The sequence below is a fragment of the Capricornis sumatraensis genome, chromosome 4 (assembly GCF_032405125.1).
Source record: "Capricornis sumatraensis isolate serow.1 chromosome 4, serow.2, whole genome shotgun sequence".
Lineage (NCBI taxonomy): Eukaryota > Metazoa > Chordata > Mammalia > Artiodactyla > Bovidae > Capricornis > Capricornis sumatraensis.
Genome location: NC_091072.1, coordinates 6,817,969 through 6,841,224, shown reverse-complemented (window position 1 = coordinate 6,841,224; position 23,256 = coordinate 6,817,969). Strand labels below are relative to the sequence as shown.

Here is a 23,256-nt window from a genome sequence, read left to right as displayed (position 1 = left end):
GCAGCTTCCCAGTACTAGCAACTTTTCTGAGGATGTTAGTGGCAATGTTAGTAAATGGGATTTCTTTTTTAAATAATGAAATGTGTCAGCAAATATTCTTCAGTTGACCGATTCCTGTTGCAGAATCATGCCTGGGTAAGATGCATTCAAAGTGTGGGACATTTTTAATGTAAGAGTACAAAAAACTCACTGATACAAGTTTAGATTCTATCAGTATATTACAACTAACTTTTAAGAAACTACCACTTGTTTTATTTTGGCATCATGTCAAAAAGCAATATCCACAATTAAGGATATTAAAGTGCTCCCTATTTTTCTATTTCTGTGGAGGCCAGATTTTCTTGATATTTTCAGCCACAATGATGTATTGATGATCTAATGTAGAAGTGGCTGTGAAGTCCAGCTGTCTTCCAGCTGCATCAGACATTAAAGAAATATGTAAAAGACGTAAATCTCTGTTGCTTGTCTCTTTACAATTTATGCTATTGTTTTAGAAAATATAGTTATTTTAAATTAAATATGTTTGTCTATATTTGTGAAATGGATTTTTTATTATTAAATGAATATTTGAATTTTTCCATTTTAATTACTCATGCAATGAGTATAAGTAGACATAACCCATATACACAAAGGTCTTTGAAGTCTTCTTCTATACTTCTAAGAATATCAAGGTTTGAGACCAAAAGGTTTGAGAACTGCTCATCTAGGGTTTAAGCAATCACTTCTCTAGTATGTCAAAATAGTGTAACTGAGAATATTTTTATTAATAATTAAGCATAAGGTATATCGTTTAAAATAGTTTTTCATTTGTTCTACAATATCGTGATAATTTCCTTAGCTATTTTCCTTTTTGCCACACAAGAGCAATCTTTTCTATTTTGTTTCCTTCTGTATCAATTCTTACAGCAATGCTGGGGTGAAGACAGCTCTGCTAGAGGCTCATTCTGAAATGGGGAGCACTGAAATTCTGGAAAAGGAAGCCTCAGGGGGTCTCAGTAATTGTACCAGCAGCAACATCGAAGCAGCCAAAAGGCTGGCCAAGCGCCTTTATCAACTCGACAGGTTCAAAAGGTCGGACGTGGCAAAGCACCTAGGCAAGAAGTACGTTCCGTTCCAGGGCTGGTGTCTGAGTGCATCCTTATAAGCGTGCAGGCACATGTATGTGTGTGTGTGTGTGTGTGTGTGTGTGTATGTGTGTGTGTGTGTGTGTTCAGGTGGCTTCAATTTTAATAACCAAGTCTATTTTGTTTTCTTACAGCAATGAATTTAGCAAACTAGTTGCAGAAGAATATTTGAAGTTTTTTGATTTTACAGGAATGACACTGGATCAATCTCTCAGGTATGATTAAACATCGCCTGTTGTTTGCTTCTAAATAATTAATTCTAAGAATAGAAAATGATGTGCTGAAGGTAAAGTCTGATTTTTACTTTTTTAGACCCACAGTTACTTTGTGACCTTAGCTCAGAGTGTATTATGGAGAGTAAACGTTGTGGAAAGTGGGGAAAATGTATTGTTTTTGTGAAATTGTACATGAACCCATATTCTGCATCAGGTGTATGACAGAGCAAAGGATGCTGGGAAATTAGGGCTTGGAGAAATGGAATCTGTGGGAACTGGGTTTTTGAATGATCAAATTTTTTTAAAGGCATAGTTTATAGACTGCAGAATTAAAGACTTTTTTCTCTAATTATTTGTTTACAATAGCCGAATAGCCTTTTCAAAGAGTACTTTGAAATTACCTAATGAATGGGATAAAAATCAGTATCAGGATAATCAGCAGGAAGTTATCTGTAAAACTATTTTAGTCAGTTATTACTTGTAGCTGATCTGTTCAAATGGGTTTGGAGACACACTGACCCTCACGTCTCACACCGTACTGTCCTGTCAATTTCTAAGCACAGCTGAAGGTAAAACCCAGCCTGCATTTAATCTTATAAACTCTGTGGTGTGTCAGAGCCTGGAGGAGCTCTGAGACCATCTTGGGTAACGCTCTAGTTTTACAGATCAGGAAACTGAAGCCTGGGAGGTGAAGTGAGAATGCAGAGCAGTGTGTTAGTCTCCGGCTCTTTGCATGAATCAGGGGTACTTAGAGGTTTTCTGATGAAAACAGGTAAAGGTAGGGGAAAGATCTGTATTTTTGCTTTGCTTTCTCATATGGTTTATAAAAAAAAGTTTAAGAGACATTAAAGTTAGGTCACTATAATTTAGATTAACTGCAAGTAAGGAAGACAGCAACATTATCATCATCAAAATATGGTTTAGGATATGTTTCTTTCAAAAGTAGGTTTTCTGAGGACATTATAAATAATTTTTTTCTGTCTCATCTCATGTTTAGGGCAGTGCATGTACTTTGTCGAGCGAGAGTCCTGGATACATCTCTAATAGACCATACTCTCAGTGACTCTGATCTAGACTGACTTTCCTAATTTAAAAAATAAATTAGGGTTTTATTTTCCAATCTCTTCCTCATGTACCAAGTTAAAGATAGTCTATGGTGATAATAGGCAAAATAAAATGAGCAGATATCTACTGTGCATAAGACAGTATAATTGTAATTTTAATAGTGGGTCAGTGGTGATTACCATCAAGTAACAAAATGACAAAGAAACCCTGTGATCTTTGTCAAGTTTTAAGACATAGATCCTGTGGTTATGTATCCAGACTTCAGTGTTCCTTAGTTTTTTCTGACTCGTCTTTAAAAATGGCTTCTTGACATCATATGTGGCAATCACTCACCTTCCCAAGCCTGTTTTTTTGATGTATTGGCCACCATGCTGTTGCTCTGTCGTCTTTTATATCGACCTTTCCTGTAATATTAACATCAATATACATTTATGTTGAATAACCATCTAGTGATTTTTAAAGCATCACTGTAAAATATCTTACTTTGTATTATTAGTTTCTTAATTTTATATGAAGTAAGTTTAACTGTCAAACAGAGTATAGTCACGTTTTCTAAAAATTCACCTTTTCCCTTTTAACTCTTTTTTTAGGTATTTCTTTAAAGCATTTTCTCTTGTGGGAGAAACCCAAGAACGAGAGAGAGTTTTAGTACACTTCTCCAATAGATATTTTTACTGTAACCCAGATACCATTGCTTCACAAGGTAATCTGACGGAAAGCTTAAATACTTTTTTATAACAAGGGCTATTTTTCTTAATATAAAGGTTACATTTTATTGTGGGAAATATGGAAAATTATGCAGAAGAAAATGAAAATCATCGAGTTATGTCCAATTACTTAGAAATAACTGTTAACAGTTTGATTTACTTCCTTCTAGTCTATTTGTAAAATATTTTATGTCAAGTTGGAATCAGGACAGAATTTCGTTTCCTATTTTTCTTCCCTTGCATGGTGAGCATCTCTCATGTCATCAAATATTCTTTAAAAACCATGATATTTAATGACTGTTTGGTGTCCCTTACTCCTGTGGTTTCACTGTATTTTCCATGTCCATAGTATGACAGTATACTTTCTTTAAATCACTTATGGTTTGTCACTGAGATTTTAATGTCTGTGCACATTGTAATAAACGAAATGCTGCTGCTGCTGCTAAGTCGCTTCAGTCGTGTCCGACTCTGTGCGACCCCATAGACGGCAGCCCACCAGGCTCCCCTGTCCCTGGGATTCTCTAGGCAAGAACACTGGAGTGGGTTGCCATTTCCTTCTCCAATGCATGAAAGTGAAAAGTGAAAGTGAAGTCGCTCAGTCGTGTCCGACTCTTCGCGACCCCATGCACTGCAGCCCACTAGGTTCTTCCGTCCATGGGATTTTCCAGGCAAGAATACTGGAGTGGGGTGCCATTGCCTTCTCCAAAATGAAATGCTAGCTTTCCTCTTTCTTCTTCCCATACACCTGATTTTCTAAGCTTCTTGATGAAGTGCACGTGTAGTTTTACGGTTAGTTCCAGAAACATTTGCAAATCTCACTGGAGTGTGTGGTGTCTATCTCTAGTGCTTTCTTTGGGCATTCATTTTTACAACACTGCCCACTGACTCAGGTTTATGACTTTAATGACCTATATTTGTGTTTACTATTTTAAAGAGCAACTTTAAGCTATTTAATTTTTGATATACTCTATGATGAGAGATCATTTCTCCATTTCAATTCTTATAATAAGGCCAAGCTTTCAGGGTTTAAAAAAAAAAATTCACTTCCAATTGGAGTATCTTTCATAAACTTAAGAATTCTAGACTAAGTCACTGAGACTGGATGCCCTAGGAATTATGATTGTCTCTTAAGTTCTGTGTGCCAGTTAGCAATGTGTTGGTGTTCTTTATATTGACGAAAGTGATTGCTCCTGCTGCCTCTGCCCTGCCGGCTATAGCTAAATTAATCGTCTGATTGTTAAAGTCATATTGTTATCTGTAAAATGGGAACTGTCTTCCTTTATTCTTTTGATTCTGCTAAGACCATCTATTCACTATATCACTGTTGGTCTTGACAAGAAAATAAAAAGTATAGAAGTGAATTGTTTTTCTTAGAACCTTCTTCAAATCTAAGAAGATACTGACATTCCTAAGTGAAGCAGGGACTATGGATTTGTGTACTCAGTTGGCTGTTGATAAAGATATTTGAGAGTTGGCTGCAGAGTTTTATAAATACTTTCAAGAACTTGTTTTTATATGTATTTAGAATACCGGAATAAATGAACTTTTAGGCATTTAGCAGCATCTGCTTAGAGATATTCTACTTAGAGAAATCACCTACTGAACTCAAAGGCATATTCTGGAAGATGAGGCATCTTTAATTCATAAATTCAGCAGTTGGACAAACTTTTTTGTACATTTAGTATAAATCAATAAGATGTTTCTCCTATCTGCAACTGCTGTATGATACTTGGATTGAGAATTGCAGGGAGACAATAGTGCTTTTTCTTTCCCTTTATAAAATAAGAAGAGAAAGTGATGTTTCCATGTAAGTGTGAAATGGTCTTGCTGGTTTGGGTAACTTAGTTAGTTTTTACATCTTCAGTGATTATTTCAGTATTTCACTTTTGTCTGATCAGTTGTATCCTGGGCCAGTCAACCTAAATGTTGCCTTAGAGGACTGGCGAGTGAGAGGATAACTATTCCCGTCTATATGTTTTTAGCCAGAGAACTAATACCCAAAGTGTAAGCAGTGGAAGATGCACATCTTGGTTTTCTTTACCTTTTGCTTCTTTCCTAATTCACTTTGTTTCTAGAAAATAAACTTCAAAAAATAACGGTATTAAATAATTTATTTTCTTTTCCATATCTTATAGAAAATTGAGAAAAGTAAAAAGAGTAAACTTGTAATTTTATTATCCAGAAATAATGATATCTTTTAATATTATATTGTAGATCATTCTAGATGTATTATATTTAAATAGAATCATACTGGATATAATTATTGTGAAATATCTTTCCATTTCAATGTGTGTACTTGGACCACAGTTTGAATGACGTCAGTGTAACAGAATTGTGTCTTAGGTGGGTCATATTCACTCACTCCCATTGTCAGCAAGCTTCCTTTAGATATTCTTGTATTTTGGGTAGTTCTTTTATTTCATGAGTATTAATAGGAAGTCCCCGAAGTAGATTTGCTGTGTCAAAGGACATTGTTTCAAAGCTTTAGACATTTTCTGTCAAATTGTCCTCCAGAGGAAGGAACAATTGACTTCATCACCAGTAGAGTTCCAGTCTGTGCACTGAGATTCTTTTAATAACGTTTTCTTCTCTATTTTCTGTTTCCCCAAATGAATATGATTAATTGTGCCTAGCCACAGGATTGTGTTTTCATAGGTTCTTAACTAAGCATAGGTATGCTGTTTTGATAATGTTGAGTGGTCCAACAGGAGCTAGTGAATTAATGCTTTCTGTCCTTGTCTCTCTTCCATTAGATGGAGTCCATTGCCTTACCTGTGCAATGATGCTTCTTAACACAGATCTCCATGGCCATGTAAGTGTAGGGGTGTGGAGCTGTCTTACAGAGAAAGCTCCAGAATTTCCTGGGCTTATCTTTGCTTTTGTGTTCATACATGTTTACTTTCTGCGTTCTTTTATCTCATTCTCTACATGGCAGGTAGGTAAACATAAATCTTTGGGAAAAGAAACAACTGTTTTACCTGCTAGCACTGAGCATGATTTTAATAAGTACCATATTGTCTGCGCGTCTGGAGTTTTTCTGGCTGTAATGCGTGTGGTCTGTTATCTTCTTTGTCCACTAGATGGCAGAGACTGCGCTTTTACTTTTGGTTTTGGTTTTGTGTTTTGGTTAGCTATGAGGGTTGACACAGGATTGCAGAAAGAGGATGTTAAGTTAGATCTGAAAGTGTTGACCATGTTTTCACTAAATACAGTAGCAAGTGTTAAGAGCTAAGGTTTTCAAACACCCCTCAGCTTACCTGGTCTTTTGCTCGTTGAAATGTCAATATAGTCTACTTAAAGTATAGGATGAACTTCTTAAATTTATGATTATAACTATACTTTCACCTTTCACAGAGGTGGAATTTTAGCTTTTACTTAAATTGTTTATGTTAGAGAAAATAAATGTTTTAGTTAAATATAGATCAATATAGATCAAATATAGATAGATCAACATGTACATAGCACAAAAATTATTTCATAGTCCCACATCCATTTATTTTGAAGATAAAATCATGTTTCTTGTAATTAGTCTAACATCATCCCTTGATTTGGCATATGGTTTTTTTTACAATTAAGAAATCACATTAAAAGAACTAAAACTTAGATAATGGCCCTAATTTGTACTTCTGTTCCAAAAGGTCACACCTTATTTTAAACAAGAAAGAGGATAACTCCTTTTCTTGTTCTCCTCTTTAAGAAAGGCAAGTGGAGCTGTATGGGGTCCTTAAGATGGACTGAGGGGGACAAGCCTCAGTTTAACAGGGCAGTAAAATGTCTTGTGGAAATGAAGGTACTGGGATTCATTCCCACAGCGTGAGCCTTGAAGTGAGTGTCAGAGTCTGACATTAATTCAGCTTGGCGTGGGGCTGGCCAGCCAGCATGCCATCCTAGCCTCTGTTTTCCTGTTACCAGTGAAGCAGGCTCTCACTGCTTTCCTCTGTTCATCCTGTGACCCCCTTCTCCCCTCACTCAGTTTCTTAATCTGACTATCAGCTGAAGGAGACACTTTGCTTATGCTTGTCCACACGTGACATTGACCCAAGCCAGTGGGTCCCAGCGCCGGGGATCTTCTTCACATTGGCTGTCCTATGGTCCTAGCCACATACGATACTTGTGTGTTTACTCTGTTCAGACTGAGAAAATGTGTAAGAAAGAAGAAAAGAATCTAGTAACAGTTTGATTCTTTTTTACAGGTTGAATATGTCATAGAACTTCTGGAGAAGTAGCCAGAGTTGCAGGCATTTGTTTCTATTAAGGGGGCCTCCCTGGTGGTTCAGTGGTAAAGAATCCGCCTGCCAGTGCAGGAGATGTAGGTTCAGTCCCTGGGTTGGGATGATCCCCTGGAGAAAGAAATGGCAACTTATTTCAGTATTCTTGCCTGGAGAATCCCACAGACAGAGGAGCCTGGCAGGCTATACAGTCCATGGGGTCGCAAAAGTCAGACATGACTTAGCAATTAATAAACTACTACCACCATTTCTGTTAAAACTGGATTGGTTTCTAAAAAGCTAATATTGTTTTAATAATACTTTCAAATAAACATATATCTTATTAATCACAATAATTTGAAACATAGCATTAAATAAAGGTGTGAGGTTTGTTGTTTATTCAGATAACTCCACACACTTGATACACAAACAGGACACCCTGGGGTATCCTGTGCATGGGTTCAGAACCCCAGCTCTTGGATTTGCTCATCTTCCATGTTTAAGGAATTGAAAAGAGATTAAGTGATGTACCACACTTCTTTTTGGCAATTAGAATATAAGAGAGAGTTTGTATAAATGAATGGTTTAGTATTATCTTGATATATGCCAATCATACATAATTGACAACTAGTTATAGTGGCAGAATTACAGATGAGGGAGAAAATTATAAATACAAATCTCTCTGTATCTTCAAAATCATGTTTTTAGTGATTATTAGTTCTCAGCTTTGTTTTTAAAAGTGTATGCTCCATATTGGAGATTGTCATTTAAGTTTTGTATATTAGACTTTTTAATTCTTATATACAATGAATACTGTTACAAGACTGTTGAATATATAGTAGCTGTCATAAAAACTAACCATGTGAAAATGTGTTTCTCTTCTTTTCCTCCTCTGGATTCTTTTTAAAAATAAATTTTCCTTCCAGGTGGTAAGTTTTTAATCCATAATTTTGGATGTAGCGTCTCTTGCATCATGATTACCTGAATTATGGTGCAGTGTCTGACTTACTAGCATGGCTCCTATGAAAGTGAATCATTCATAAAGACTATAAAGTGAATTATTTCTAATATCTCCACCTTTCACCCTCTCCTTATTCACCTCTCATTACTTAGTCCAGAGCCAGAGTAATCCTCTCGGGAATGAACTAATAATCCACTTCCCTTTTCTTCCCTGCCATTGTGTCTTAATCACAGTGTAATGGCATGACCTTTCTAAGAAGTGCTGAGACAAGCCTGCACTCACGCTCTCGGTGGGGAAGGTGTAACCTGGGAGGTTCTCTTAAGGCCGCTCATTGGGAATCTTCCTGTCCTAAGGAATGACGTGTTGAAAACGCATTGGCATGGGCCTTTGTTCTTCCTGCTAATCTTACTAATGAAATGGTGGAAGGTGTACTAACATAGCGAGTCTAATACCGTGCTGTATGTTGGAATGCTTTTCCAGCTTCCCCTTTTCTAGTTTGTTCTGTCATTAAACAAACACTTTAGTGTTTATACTCCACTCCAAGTTTGCTGCCATCTGGGTAAGGATCAGAAGTCAGATCGAGTGGTGTTGGTAGGCTCACCACCCTTCGCCAGGTTACCTACAGAGGTGGTGAGGGCTATCTGAGGCTACAGAGGCGGTGAGGGCTGAGGTGCTGCGGTAGAGAGGCACTGGGGGAGAGGGTCTCTTAATTGCATACATTTCACTAAGTGGGCTGCAGAAAAGCAGTCTGCAATCTATACAGTATTTTTGGGAGAAATTCCTTCAGATGTTATATAGTCATTTCATTGGAACTAAAGAATAGTGATTCCCTTCTGTACCTACTTTAAAAAATGTGAATGATTTTTACCATTATTATACCAATAATACGGACTTACTTTTACTTACCTGCAAGTGGTTTACTAACCTTTTAAGTAAGTATTTTCTAACTGTGGTCACTTTTGCCAAGTAATCTCTTTTTTTTTAAATGCCCCTTCGTCTATGAAGTCTGTATGTGAGTTAGACTTTTGTACATACAGATCAATTTCTATCAAAACAGTAAACATTTATTTTTCTCTTGTTCTGTTGGACAAGTTGTACTGAGTATTGTTACTATCAACAAGCAGAGAAGTGAAACTATTTTTTAAAGCCTTGCATTTTATTGGAAATAGTATGAATAAAATGATTTATCCTGTTAGAATACATTCATACCTTTTCCTTTTCTGGGCTACTCTGCAGGTATGCTCTATTAACTTAAAGTATCTCTCTTGTCCTCCATTCATATTCAAAATCCAGCCTCTTGAATCCAAGACTGAAGACAGGCAGCAGGGCTGGGACAGTGGTCGGGAGGACTGGACCCTGAAATGGGAGGAAGTTTCAGAAGAAGAACTGAGATGCAGTAGAGAGTGGGGTAGGCGGAAGCATAGGAGTTGGCCAGTTTCTCAGCTGAAGGTCGGAAGCAATCCACAAGACAGTGCTGCCCAGGTCAGGCCATGGTCAGAGGCAGTAGCCAGGGCATTGCTGTCGACCAAGATTTTGTGACAAAATCCGCCCTTTAACACCACGGCTCGGGATTGTCAGTGACAATTTTTATCTGAAGTGTGTCTGTGCTTTCTGGCAGAGCCAGGCCCCCAACTACCCCACTCCACCCCGCCCCCACCACGCATGGGGGTGGGGAGTGGGGTGTGGTCCTTCTGGAACCTGTCTGGGCTGGGCGCCTGCAGATGCTCTGTCCTTGGGATCCTCGGCCTGCTGCTCATTATCTTCAGGTTTGTTGCACAGGGCAGGACCTTACTGGTGTTTTGAGGGGTTGAGTTATGGGTTAGATAAGGGGTAAAACCACAGCAAGGACACTGTACTGGTATAGGAAAGAAAGAAGTCAAGGAATACAGTACAGCTTTTGTGATAGGATAATGTCAAAAAGTTGTGTAGTTCCATTGGAGATAGCTCTCAGGAACTCATTATGTTTCAATTTGTAAACTGTGTGAATAATTGTGATAATTCAAAGATGGGCTCTCTAGGACACTGAAATTTTGAAGGCTGGGTTAAATAAATATTTGGTTATGATCAGAAGTGGAAAATGACTGTTGTAAGACTTGCAATTGAAGAATTTTAATGCTTTTCCTTTTCATGTCGTGCTGCCTCATCTCTCCACCCTCAGGAGCAGCACAGATCTCCGTGAGGTTGCTAGGTAGTCATTTTACACCTCAGGAAACCTCTGTGGGCGCCTGCGGTTGTCGTCCTGGTAACTGACATCTGCCCCCTCCTGTGGTGCGGTGGTCTCTGCGGACCCCTCTTCGTGTCCCTGCAGCCTTGTTTCCTCGGTCCCTCTTCCAGGAGAGCCAGCCCTGGCTGCAGTTTCTTTTTCTATCTGACCCCTGTCCCTCTGTGGACCTCCAGCCATGGGTGATATTTATCTCCAGTAAGCCTCCTCGCCTTGGAGTCCTCTTTTACAGCCCTTGGTGCTGCGTCCTTCCTTTTCCGGTTGGAGTCTTCAGCCGCAGTGACTCCTCCAGGCTCTCATCACTTCAGACTGGCAACTGCCTGGAATTTTAGTAGGAATCCTTACTTAAGTGCGTCAGAATCAATCACGCACGGGGGCATCTTCCTGGCTTTCCTCACTCCTCAAGATGACAGCCTCCCTTTCCATTTTCCTTCCCTGCATTTCTTCCTCCCTGTCCCTACCCTCTTCTCTTTCTTTTTGGTAGTTCTACTTTTCTTAGAATCGAGTCATACTTATAAAACACAGCGGGTGTAGCTTTCCAGTTGAGTCAGTGGGGCTCATTTAGGGACCTCACATCCTCTCACTGATACATTGTTCAGCCACTCCACCCTTCTCTTTCTTACCAGGATGTGTTTTCACATTTGCACAGATCATTAGTACAAGGTGATAAAGGAAAGCAGACTGAACTCTTATTAAGGCAGGTTGGCTCTTTCCTCCCGCAGATAGTTTGGGGAAGAGGGGATATGAGGCTGAGGAAGGGGATAGGAACCTCCGACCTCTGACCCTCTTATTTACTTTAATGTCTGTCTTTCTAGACAATCATGTTAGAAGCAGAGATCAGTCTTTGAATTAATAATGAGAACAGTCTTTTCCTTTATCTTCTCAAATTTTAGAGAAACTAATTTTTATGAAGCAGTAATAAAGCCAGCTACTAAATAATTCTCAAGCTTTTTGTTCTCAGGTCCCTTTATACTCTTATATTTTGAGGGCCACCAAAAAACTTTAACTTATATCTGTTAATATGTACCGTATTAAAAACTAAAGTTGATGATTTAGAAAATTTATTGAATCACTTTAAAATAGCATTAATAAACCAATTAAATGAATAATATACTTCTACCAGGCCACCTGACCTGCCTCTTGAGAAACCTGTAGGCTGGTCAAGAAACAACAGTTAGAAACGGACATGGAACAACAGACTGGTTCCAAATCGGGAAAGGAGTATGTCAAGGCTGTATATTGTTACCCTGCTTATTTAACTTATATGCCGAGTATATCATGAGAAGTGCTGGACTGGATGAAGCACAAGCTGGAATCAAGATTGCCGGGAGAAATATCAATAACCTCAGATACACAGATGACACCACCCTTGTGACAGAAAGTGAAGAAGAACTAAAGAGCCTCTAGATGAAAGTGAAAGAGGAGAGTGAAAAACTTGGCTTAAAGCTCAACATTCAGAAAACGAAGATCATGGCATCTGGTCCCATCACTTCATGGCAAATAGATGGGGAAACAATGGAAACAGTCAGAGACTATTTTGAGGGGCTCCAAAATCACTGCAGGTGGTGACTGCAGCCATGAAATTAAAAGATGTTTGCTCCTTGGAAGAAAAGCTATGACCAACCTAAATAGCATATTCAAAAGCAGAGACATTACTTTGCCAACAAAGGTCCATCTAGTCAAGGCTATGGTTTTTCCAGTGGTCATGTATGGATGTGAGAGTTGGACTATAAAGAAAGCTGAGCACCGAAGAACTGATGCTTTTGAACTGTGGTGTTGGAGAAGACTCTTGAGAGTGCCTTGGGTAAGGAGATCCAACCAGTCAATCCTAAAGAAAATCAATCCAGAATATTCACTGGAAGGACTGATGCTGAAGCTCCAATACTTTGGCCCCCTGATGTGAAGAACTGACTCTTTTTAAAAGACCCTCATGCTAGGAAAGATGGAAGGCGAGAGGAAAAGGGGGCAACAGGATGAGATGGCCGGATGGCATCACTGACTCGATGGACGTGAGTCTGAGTGAACTTTGGGAGTTGGTGATGGACAGGGAGGCCTGGCATGCTGCGATTCATGGGGTCACCAAGAGTCGGACACGACTGAGCCACTGAACTGAACTGATGAGTAATAATTATACTTAAACAAAATTTAGTGAAAAAATAAGCATTTAAAAAATTTTGAAAATCTCTTTCATGTTTGGTTTAATAGTAGACTGCTAGATTCTCTGCTTCCACATTTTGTCACAGTATATCACAAGTCATGTAGCTTCTAGAATACTCCACTGTAACTTATGAGAGAGACTGAAAAATGTTTTTAATAATTTTCAGTTATTATGAAAACAGGTTTGACTTCATGGATACCCTGAACAGAATCCCTGAACCGTTCTTTGAGAATCAGTATTTTCAGTTGCCATACATATGTCTTTTCTTCATGCTATTTTTGGCTCCTTTTTCAATGGCAATGTATTATAGAAGTGCTGGGGGAAATCCCAGTAATATTTCAGGTATCTCTAAAGGTTGAACTTTTAGCACACTAGCTTTGTGTTTGGGGTTTATGAACGAGTACTTTGAATATCACAGTTACAGCTTCCTGGTTTGTAAATTTACAAAGGATCCTGTTTTGCCAGCCAATTGTGTGCACTAAAAACTGGACACCTGAGGGCAGCAGAACACAGTTAAGCTTGTTTGATAGAGATGCACAGGAAACCCAAGCCAAGAAGCAGCTTTCAGCAGAGCTCCAGAGCTGAAGCCATTACCAAGTCAGCAGTGTGCTCTTTCAGCACTTACTGTAACATGCTGGAGGAGGTGGCGTTGCCATGTGGGAGGGTATGCCTGCTGTGTCTTAATATCTCAAGATTTATGAAGCCAGATTTTACCAATGGACCAGGAGAGCCTTGAGTTTCTCCGAAAGCATGTTTTCCAGAAAGCTTCTGGACTTTACACTATTAAAAATGAAAAATTCGAGGATTGCTTTGCTAATTCTTCAACCTTTCGGCCAGAGTGTAGACTGTGGGCTGCTTCCTGGTGAGTGCAGAGTCGAGATGCCACTTCAGCAGCAGCTCACCCTCAGGCCTGAGTGAGGGTCAGGTCTTGGCTGGAGCTACATTCTCCAAGCATCAAGGAAGCGGGCTCAAAGCAAAGCCGTGGTCACGCTTAGGCTGTAAGTCCAAACGTACAGTTTTGGACTGTAGCTTGTGTGGTGCCTAAGACGGTGCTAAGAAAGAAACTCTCCATCTTACCTTTCCTCCTTCACTCAGTTACCTCTGAAGTCCGGAGCTGATTATCTGCTGGGGTGGGGAAAAAATGCCACCGCTTTAGCAGAGGATAAGCCCGCAGGTAAAGTCCAGAGTGTGTCGGATGCCTGACCCATTTGCTCACCCGTGATACGTCCTCGGGACTGGGGCTGCCTCCTTCCATTTTCCTGCAGCCTCATGCTCAGACGCTCCAGTCGTGTGCAACTCTTTGCAACCCCGTGGAGCCTTAGTGCACCAGGCTCCTCTGCTGTGAGATTCTCCAAGCAGGGCTGCTGGAGTGAGGTGCCATGCCCTCCTCCAGGGAGTCTTCCCAACGCAGGGATTGAACCTGTGTCTCCTGCATTGCAAGCAGATTCTCCTGCCAGTGACCCACTGGGGAAGCCCTTCTTATCGACTAAGGGCCTGCAAACTATGCCCCACAGTCCAGCTGGTTTTCCTGAACACGGTCACACACATTTGCAGACTAAAATGACAGTGTTGAGTAGTTGTAACAGGGATCTTACAGCCTGTAAAGCCTAGAATATTTCTTATCTGATCCCTGACAGAAATTTACAAAACTTGTCTCTTCCAGACTCTTGCCCTGGTCTATGAAACCTTCTACTTTCTCCCTAAACATAGTAGGTAAGGCTGAGGAGGATCCTTTTACCTAACATTCTAAATGAGAAACGTGTTTACATCCAAGTTACATTTTTCATTCATCAAATACTTTATCTCTAAAAGGAAACAAATGGAGAAAACAGCTCTTTATTTTTAAGAAAATATATTTTAAAAATGACTATTTAGTCATTTTGGGAGAATAACCTTAAATTTGTCTGGGAGTGAGAACCCCCAGTCTGTTGTTTGTGTTTTTTTTTTTAACTTTTTGACTACTATTTTCTCTCATTAAGGATAGTACCTTAATTGGCCAAATTGTCAAGATTTGGGCCTGACTGGTATTTTGGGGATTTCAGATAGAATTCTGTTTCTGTGGCTTCTCCATTTTAAGTTTGATTAAAAATGCCTCCAGATTTTAAAGATATGATCTCCAGATTTACATTCTTTGAACATCTCAGATTTGATTGGAAATACTGTATTGATTCCAAAGAATAATTTTTGTGCCTTTCAGTGCATAGGAGGCCTTTTCAAATTTCTGTGCTTTATTCATCTAATGGGAAAGAATTCAGAATATCAGAAGGTTTTATGAAAGTGCTGCCTTGGCATGCAACTGCCAGCATTTGTTTCCGAGCAGGCCTCCTCTCTCCCAAAGTCATGATTCAACTTGAAAAGAAAACAAGGCTAGAACCATGATGCCTGTGAACTGGTTGGGATACAAAGTCAGTGATTAGAGTGAGCTTTGACAGTATTTGTTTGAATAATAGTTTTTCAAATTAACTGATACAAATTGGTATAACGAGGTCTCATAAGTACTTATAAGGACTGTTTCTTGATGACAAAGACCATTTTCCCTTGACTCCCTGATAAAAATAGCATAAAGACTTGGGGACTGTTTAACCGTAGATGTCAGCAAGACGCAAAGTGGACTGATCTGACCCTTGGCTTTTCCTCCTAGACCTCACCAGGAAGAATTACTAGTGAGGCAGAGGAGGACAGTAAGCTGCAGATATGAACAACCTTGACTATTCAGGAAGTTAGCTTACAGAAATAAGAGGATTAGAAGAGAATGCTATCAACAATTGTATGTTAACAAAAGATCACGCAAGTGAAATGGACAGGTTCCTAGAATGATAAATACTGTTGAAACCGAATCAAGGAGAAATAGAAAATCTGAATAGACCTATAGCAAATAAAGAGACTGACTTAATAATAAATAAAACTTTCCTCAAAGAAAAGCCCAAGGCCAGATGGCTTTATTTGTGAATTGTTCTAAACATTTATAGAGGCTTTGATACAAATCCTTCACAAAATCTTCAGAAAAAAATAAAAGGGAGTGATTACTTTTCAAAGCATTCTATGAGGACTGTACTACCCTGATACCAAAACCAGACAAAACTATCACAAGAAAAGTAATATCCTTTATGAATAGCCCTGTGAATATAGACTCAAAATCCTTAGAGAAAGGAAAACCTAGTCTAGCAGTATATAAAAAGGACTATATATTCTAACCATTTGAGATTTATTATAGGAATGCAAGATTGGTTCAACATATGAAAATCAATCTAATCTCCTAATGGAATAAAACAGAAAAGCCATGATTATCTCAGTAAACACATAAGCACTGCTAAAATCCAACACCATTTTATAACTAAAGGGAACATATCTAATATGCCAGGAATAAAAAAGAATTTCATTAGTTCCTAAAAATGAACATTTATGAAAAACTCACAGCTAACATCATACTTTCTGGAAAAGTTGGAAGACTTTTTGTGCCCCAGATCAGAAACAAGGCAAAAGTGTCTACCCTTGCCACTTCTTTGTTACATACTGAAGATTTTATCCAGGGTGAGTAGGCAAGGGAAAATAATAAAACACGTCATGATTAGAATGAAATAAGTAAAATTTTCTCTGTTTGCAGAAGACTTGATCTTTTATATAGAAAATCCTAAGGAATCTACAAAAGGAAAAAAATGATTAGAATCTAAAAAACAGTTCAGCAAGGCTGCAGAATAAAAGTTGAATATACAAAGATCATTTGCATTGCTGATACTATCAATGAGCAATATGAAAATTAAATGTTTTGTTTACAGTATCATCAGAAATACTAAGATACTTAAGAATAAACTTAACAAACTAAGATGAATGCATTGACGTTGAAAACTACAAAACATTGTTGAAAGAAACCAAGTAAGTGGAAAGTAATTTAATGGTATTGGATTGGAACCCTTAGTTTAAAGTGCCATGCTCTCCAAAGTGATCTTCAGATTCAACACAGTCATCCTCAAAATGCTAGCTGACCTTTCTTCCCCCACAGAAAATTGATAAGCTGCTACTGCAATTCAATTACAATTTCTATCCATGTCCCAATGGCATTTTTTGCAGAAAAGAAAAATTCATCCTAAAATTCACATGGAATCTCAAGGGACTGTGAATAGCCTAAACAGATTTGAAAAACAACAAAACTAGAGAACTCACACCTCCTGATTTCAAAACATATTACACATCTACAATAAAGAGTGTGATACTGGTGTAAAGACAGGCAGATAGACACATGGAATACAATACAGAGCCCCAAATAAACTCTCGTATAGATACTTTTTAATGATCTTCAGCAAGGGTGCCAAGACTACTCAATGGAGAAAGGATAGTCTCTTCAACAAATGGTGCTGGGAATAAAGGACATCCAAAGCAGAAAGTGAAGTTGTACCCTTATACCATATAAAAGATTAACTCAACGTAGATTAAAGGCCTAAAATGACAACACTATGAAAATAAAACATAGAGATAAAGCTTCCTAATGTTGGACTTGGCAATGATTTCTTGGATCTGACACTCAAACCATAGGTAGCAAAATTCAAAGTAGACACATGGGCTTACGTCAAACTTGCAAACTTTTGTACACAAAAGGACACTACAAAGTGAAATGAAAACCTACAGAAAGGGAGAAAATATTTGCAAATCTTACATCTGATGAGTAATTAATATCCAGAATATGTAACGAACTCCTACAACTCTACAACAGTAAAATTAATTACCCTAATAAAAAGAGGGAAAAAGATTTGAAGTAGACATTTATCTGAAGATATTATACAAATAACAAGCATATGAAAAAATTCTCAACTTTCACTAATTGTCAGAGAAATGCCAATCAAAACTACCTCATACCTATGAGGATGGCTACTGTTTTTTTTTTTTTTTAAAGCTAAATAACAGAAGGTGGCAAGTACAGGGAGAAATTGGAATCCTTGTATGCTGTTGGTGGGATTGTAAAATGGTGCACCCCTATGGAAAGTAACATGGCAGTTCCTTAAAAAATTAGAAATAGCGCATGATACCCCCATCCTATTTCTGGCTATATATCTAAAAGATTTGAAAGCAGGATCTCAAGGAGATATTTGCATACCCATGTTCATAGCAGTACTTCACAAAGCCGAGAAGTGGAACACCCCACATGTGCATCAGTGGATAAACTGTTGAACAAAATTGTAGTCTACATCTAATGAAATCCTCAGCCTTAAAAACGAGGAACCTCTGACGTATGCTGCAGAATGGACAAACTTTGAGAACACTATGATTTCACTTTGATGAGTTATCTAAATATTCAGAGTCCTTAGAACAGAAGGTAGAATGATAGTTTCCAGAAGGTGGAGGGGAGGTGGATAGGAAGTTATATAGAGTTTAAGATTTGCAAGATGAAGTAGTTGTGGAAATCTGTTTCACCACAGTGTGAAAATACATAACCTTACTGAACTGTGCACATAAAAATCATTAAGATAGTAAATTGTTTGTGTTTTTTAACCGTAACAAAAAGAATGCAGAGGTGAAAACAACTTGCTACAAAGCTATGAGAGTCAAGAGAGTGTTACAGTGGCATCAGACCGAACATCTCAATCTGTTCAATAGAGTTAAGAGTTAAGGAGTAAACCCTTGCATTCCAGTTTGTTGATTTTTGACAAGGATGCCAAGGCCACTCATTGGAGAAAGAATACATATGGTGCTGGGACAGCTGGATAGTCATATGCAAAAGAATGAATTTAGATTTTTCTTCGCTACTCTGTACAAAAATTAATGCGAAATGGATCAAATATCTAAATGTTGGAGCTAACAGTATAACATCTCTGAGAAAACATAGGAGAAAATCTTTGTGACTTTGGATTGATTTGACATTAATTTGTTACATGTGACACCAAAAGCACAAGCAACCAAAAAAAAAAGTAAATTGAAATATTATCTAGATTAAAAATTTCCTCTGCTTCAAAGAACACCATCAAATGAGAAAGACTCACATAATAGGAGACAGTATCTGCAAAGTGCATATATAATAAGGAGTTTGTATCAAGAATATATAAAGGACACAACTCGAGAATAAAAGATAATAATAAAAGGACAAAGGATTCGAATCAGGATTTCTCCAAAGACTATGTACTTGTGGCCAGTAATGCATGAATGTATGCTGAAAATCACCAGTCATTGCTGCTGCTGCTGCTGCTGCTAAGTTGCTTCAGTTGTGTCTGACTCTGTGCGACCCCGTAGACGGAAGGCAGCCTACCAGGCTTCTCCGTCCCTGGGATTTTCCAGGCAAGAACACTGGAGTGGGTTGCCATTTCCTTCTCCAAAGCATGAAAGTGAAAAGTGAAAGTGAAGTCGCTCAGTCGTGTCCGACTCTTTTTGACCCCATGGACTGCAGCCTACCAGGCTCCGCCGTCCATGGGAGTTTCCAAGCAAGAGTACTGGAGTAGGTTGCCATTGCCTTCTCAGTCATTAGGGAAATCCAGATCAGAAGCACAGGACACCAGTTTACACCCACTAGGTTGGCTTAAATAAAAAGGACAGATAAGTGTTGGAGAGGATGTAGAGAAACTGAAACTCTCACACGCTTTTAGTGGGTATGTAAACTGGTGCCTGCAGTTCCTCGAATGATTAAACACAGAGTTGCCATATGACCCAGCAATCCCGGTCCTTGGTTTTACACATAGGAGCAATGAAAACAAGTCCACCCAAACTTGCATGCAGATATTTTCAGCTATATTATAGGAGCCACAAGGTGGAGGCAGTCCAAGCAGCCACCAATTTCTGAATGGATAAACAGGATTCAGTATGTTCATATAATGGAATGCTGTTTGGCAACAAAAAGAAGTTAAATACTGGTTAATGCTACAGTATGGGTGAACCTTGAAAGCATTATGCTAAATGAAAGAAGCCAGTCATAAAAGACTGTATTTGTATGATTCCATTTATGTGACATGTCCTGCATAGGCAGCTCCGCAGGGCTTAGTAAATAAGTTTGTTATTGGTGTTCAAGAGAATGGGTAATGAGGATGGGAGAGAGGTCTAAGAGTGACGGCTAGTGGATATGGAGCGGCTTTTCGGGTGATAAAAATGGTCTCAGTTTACACGGGTGATGGCCATACTGCTTTAACAATATGCTAAGAATTATTGAATTGTATTGTTCACAAGAATGAATGTTATATGAATTACATTTTGATAAAGCTGGTGTTTTTTTAAAGTTACAGTAAGTTGACGCTTGTATAACTGACATATTGACACTTACAGGTAACTTACTGGCATATTTTTAAAAATCTTCTTTTTTTGCTCCTGGTATTTGTGATTTTGTCTGCTTTTCCATAGTTTTATTTTTGTTTGTATAACATGTTTTTATATTTGGGAGTCTTGATATTGTTTTATTTGATACTTATTTTAACAAAAATTACATAAATTGAGATTAAAATTTCAGTTTCTTATTACCAAAAGACTCAGGTGTTTCAATATAAAGCATTCTAAAGCAAGTTTTATCATTATTAACATTGTAAGGATTAAAAACAGATAATGTCATTAAGTGAACCCATGGACTGTAGCCTACCAGGCTCCTCCCTCCGTGGGATTTTCCAGTTAAGAATACTGGAGTGGGTTGCCCTTTCATTCTATAGGAGATCTTCCTGACCCAGGGATTGAACCCGGGTCTCCCACATGGTAGGCAGATGCTTTACCGTCCGAGCCACCAGGGAAGTCCCATGACTGGTCGGCATAAACCCCCGACAGGTTTCTGCCATGAGCCGTATGAGGTCACCGCGGAACCGCAGAGCAGGGCTCCTCGCTTGCTTCGCGCAGAGCATGTCATTCACTCACACAAGCACACTATAGACTTAGTAAAGCACAGCAGAAAACATGTTCGCTAGGAGAGCAAAGAACTAGAGCTCCAAGCATCCTTACCTTGTCCTCAAGGATCCAGGATGAGCCCCCAAGATGAAAAGTTGCTGCTGAACCATAAAAGACGCCAGGATTCTTGACCTCCAGAGGAGAAGAATTCAATCCGGGGCGAGTGATGAGGCTTGATCGCTCAGAGCTTTTGTGTAATAAAGTTCTATTAAAATATAAAAGAGATAGAGAAAGCTTCTGATACAGACATCAGGAGGGGGGCAGAAAGAGTGCCCCAATGTTATTAAAAAAACATTTTTGTTCTTAAGTGATGATTAAATTATGTCCGTTTTTAATTTTGTTAAAAGCAAATAATTGTAACCACCTAACTTGGAAAAGAATTTTTTACCTAGTCATTATTCATTCATTTTCTCAAATCCTTGAATCATATCCCAGAAAAGCCTTGCCAAGTCATATCAAAATGACTATTGATCATACTTGCTAGTTTTTAGCTTAGGTGGCACCCTGTTTGATCTGATATACTTGATAAGGGAAAACTGAGCTATTGTCTTTTTCAGTATGATGTTAGGAAACAGTATTTTCTGTTAAGGTTACTTTCTGTGCTTTAAATAAATTTCCACCAAAACTTGGGACTGCAGCTGCAATTTATTCAAGTTATAGGAAATATCTGCCAAATATATTAATTGGCAAAGCCAGTTCTCATTGTTAAAACATTTATGCAGTCTTTCCTCTAAGTGTAACTACCTATGCTGTCCTTTCTGATGGAAGAGGCAAGGTTTCAAACAAAAGTTATAATTAATTAGCAAGCACTGGACAGATTGTTTCATGTTTTAAGGCAGAAGGGCAGTTGTGGAAAAGGAAGTGAGAAGCGGTGACTTTGAAGACACACAGGTGACTCTGTTCTCAGGCAGATGTATGCTTTTTAAGTTCTGTATAAATACTCCCTCGAAACTGTCTATGGTTTTGCATTCCTGTTAAAGTCTTTGTCTCCAGAACATTCTGCACCAGCTTGCAGACTACTGTTCTACCCTACTCCTAGTCTTCTCTGAATAAAATAAAATTGCAGGGCATGCATTGTATTTGCCCATGTGTTGTGTGCAGGGCTGCATGGTGTTGGCACACTTTGTGTTCACTTGGACCACATTTGCCAGAGAGCCCCAATCTCTGCACTTTTGCTCTGCGTCCCCTACTCACGGGATGGGTTTCTGTGGGAGTCCAGACTCAACCTCAGAATCCTTCACAACTGGCAACTTTTATTAGCCAGTTGGAGCTGGCACTGGAGGCAATTCTGTGTCATAGCAATTTTATTAGTTTTCTCAGCATATTTGCATCTCTCCTCTTTTTACAGTTCACATTTTCTGTGTGTTTAGTCGCTCAGTCATGTCCAACTCTTTGCAACCCCATGCACTGCAGCCTGCCAGGCTCCTCTGTCCATGGCAATTCTTCAGTCAAGGACATTGGAGTGGGTTGCCATGCCCTCCTCCAGGGGAATCTTCCTCACGCAGAGATTGAACCCAGGTCTCCTGCATTGCAGGTGGATTCTTTACTGTCTGAGCTATAAGGGAAGCCCTCACATTTTCTAATTTTTGTTTATTAATGAGATCATCTTTGGTTAAACTTAATATCCTTAAGTCAAGTTGAAAACGAGTTTGGAAACAGTTCTCCAAGGATCTCTTGCTTTTCTTACATTTTGTGAACTGAAGTTTGGTTGCCTTTGTTCTGGTCTATCTTTTCAATATTATTTCTGTGGTGAGCAGCATTGGAAAATTGACTTAGTGATTCCCAGAGCAGTGGTTAGATTTGTGTTTGACTTTGAAAGATACAAGCTGGTTTCTCTCTTAACAGCCAAGGGGTAGATGTACTTAACTGTCCCGTTGCGAGGATTCAGGTTCCCAAACCGCAGCGCTCCTCCTGTGTGTGCAGGTGTCAGCTGGCCCCACTCAAGGTGCTCTGAGTATTGGGACTCAGGGAAGTGGAGCAAGAAAGCGCTGGGGTTCCGGCCACTTCTGTTGTGATAAATTCCTGCGGTCCTGCTTCTGACTGCATTCGGCAGCTTGTGATAGGCGAAGTTCTTAGCTTGAAGTAGCAGCCTGAAATCTCAGGTCCTTCATCATTCTTGGCAATAGGTAGGAAATACAAATAAAGAAGCAAATAAATAGCCATCAGAGTTCAGCTAAGAAATGTCATTTTATTCATGCTTTTCCTGTAAAAACTACATTATATATTCTTTTCATAAATGTAGCAAAGGTTTTTCAGATTTTTTCTTAGGCTAAAATAAAACCTTGACATAATTTTGCTATTCAAATTTAATGACAGTTTTCAAAGCATAATAAGCCATCTGGTTTTTTTCATATGCATATAAACTTGTAGGTATATATATACACACACATATATTGGAGTGTTTGTTTCTGGTTTTGAAAAACCAAATCAATCTTATTATGTTTAATCATGTTTTCAAGAAATAATCTTAATTTCACCTATGTCATTGTGATGTGTTATTTGCCTCTGTTCCAGAATATCGGAAAGAAGATGACCTGCCAAGAGTTTATTGCAAACCTTCAAGGGGTAGATGAAGGTGGTGATTTCTCCAAGGATCTACTGAAAGTAAGCACTGAAATACTGGTATTTATGTATTTACTTACTAAAATAGAGTTGATTTAAAATATTATGTTAGTTTCAGATATATAACATAATAATTCAAAGTTTTTATAGATTATACTTCATTTGAAGTTATTATAAAATATTGACTATATTC

The 23,256-nt window shown here is 38.6% G+C and overlaps 1 protein-coding gene across 3 annotated transcripts in view; it reads left to right on the top strand.

Annotated features, from left to right (window-relative positions):
• PSD3 (pleckstrin and Sec7 domain containing 3) overlaps nt 1-23,256 on the top strand; it is a 314,418-nt gene that overhangs the window by 70,804 nt on the left and 220,358 nt on the right. The window contains exons 3-7 of one of the 3 annotated variants that reach the window (XM_068972088.1): nt 907-1,101; nt 1,259-1,339; nt 2,995-3,107; nt 5,865-5,929; nt 23,016-23,105. In XM_068972088.1, coding sequence (XP_068828189.1) covers nt 907-1,101; nt 1,259-1,339; nt 2,995-3,107; nt 5,865-5,929; nt 23,016-23,105 — 544 coding nt within the window. The remainder of the gene's footprint in view (nt 1-906; nt 1,102-1,258; nt 1,340-2,994; nt 3,108-5,864; nt 5,930-23,015; nt 23,106-23,256) is intronic. The other 2 variants (XM_068972087.1, XM_068972089.1) reach the window with 2 other exon arrangements.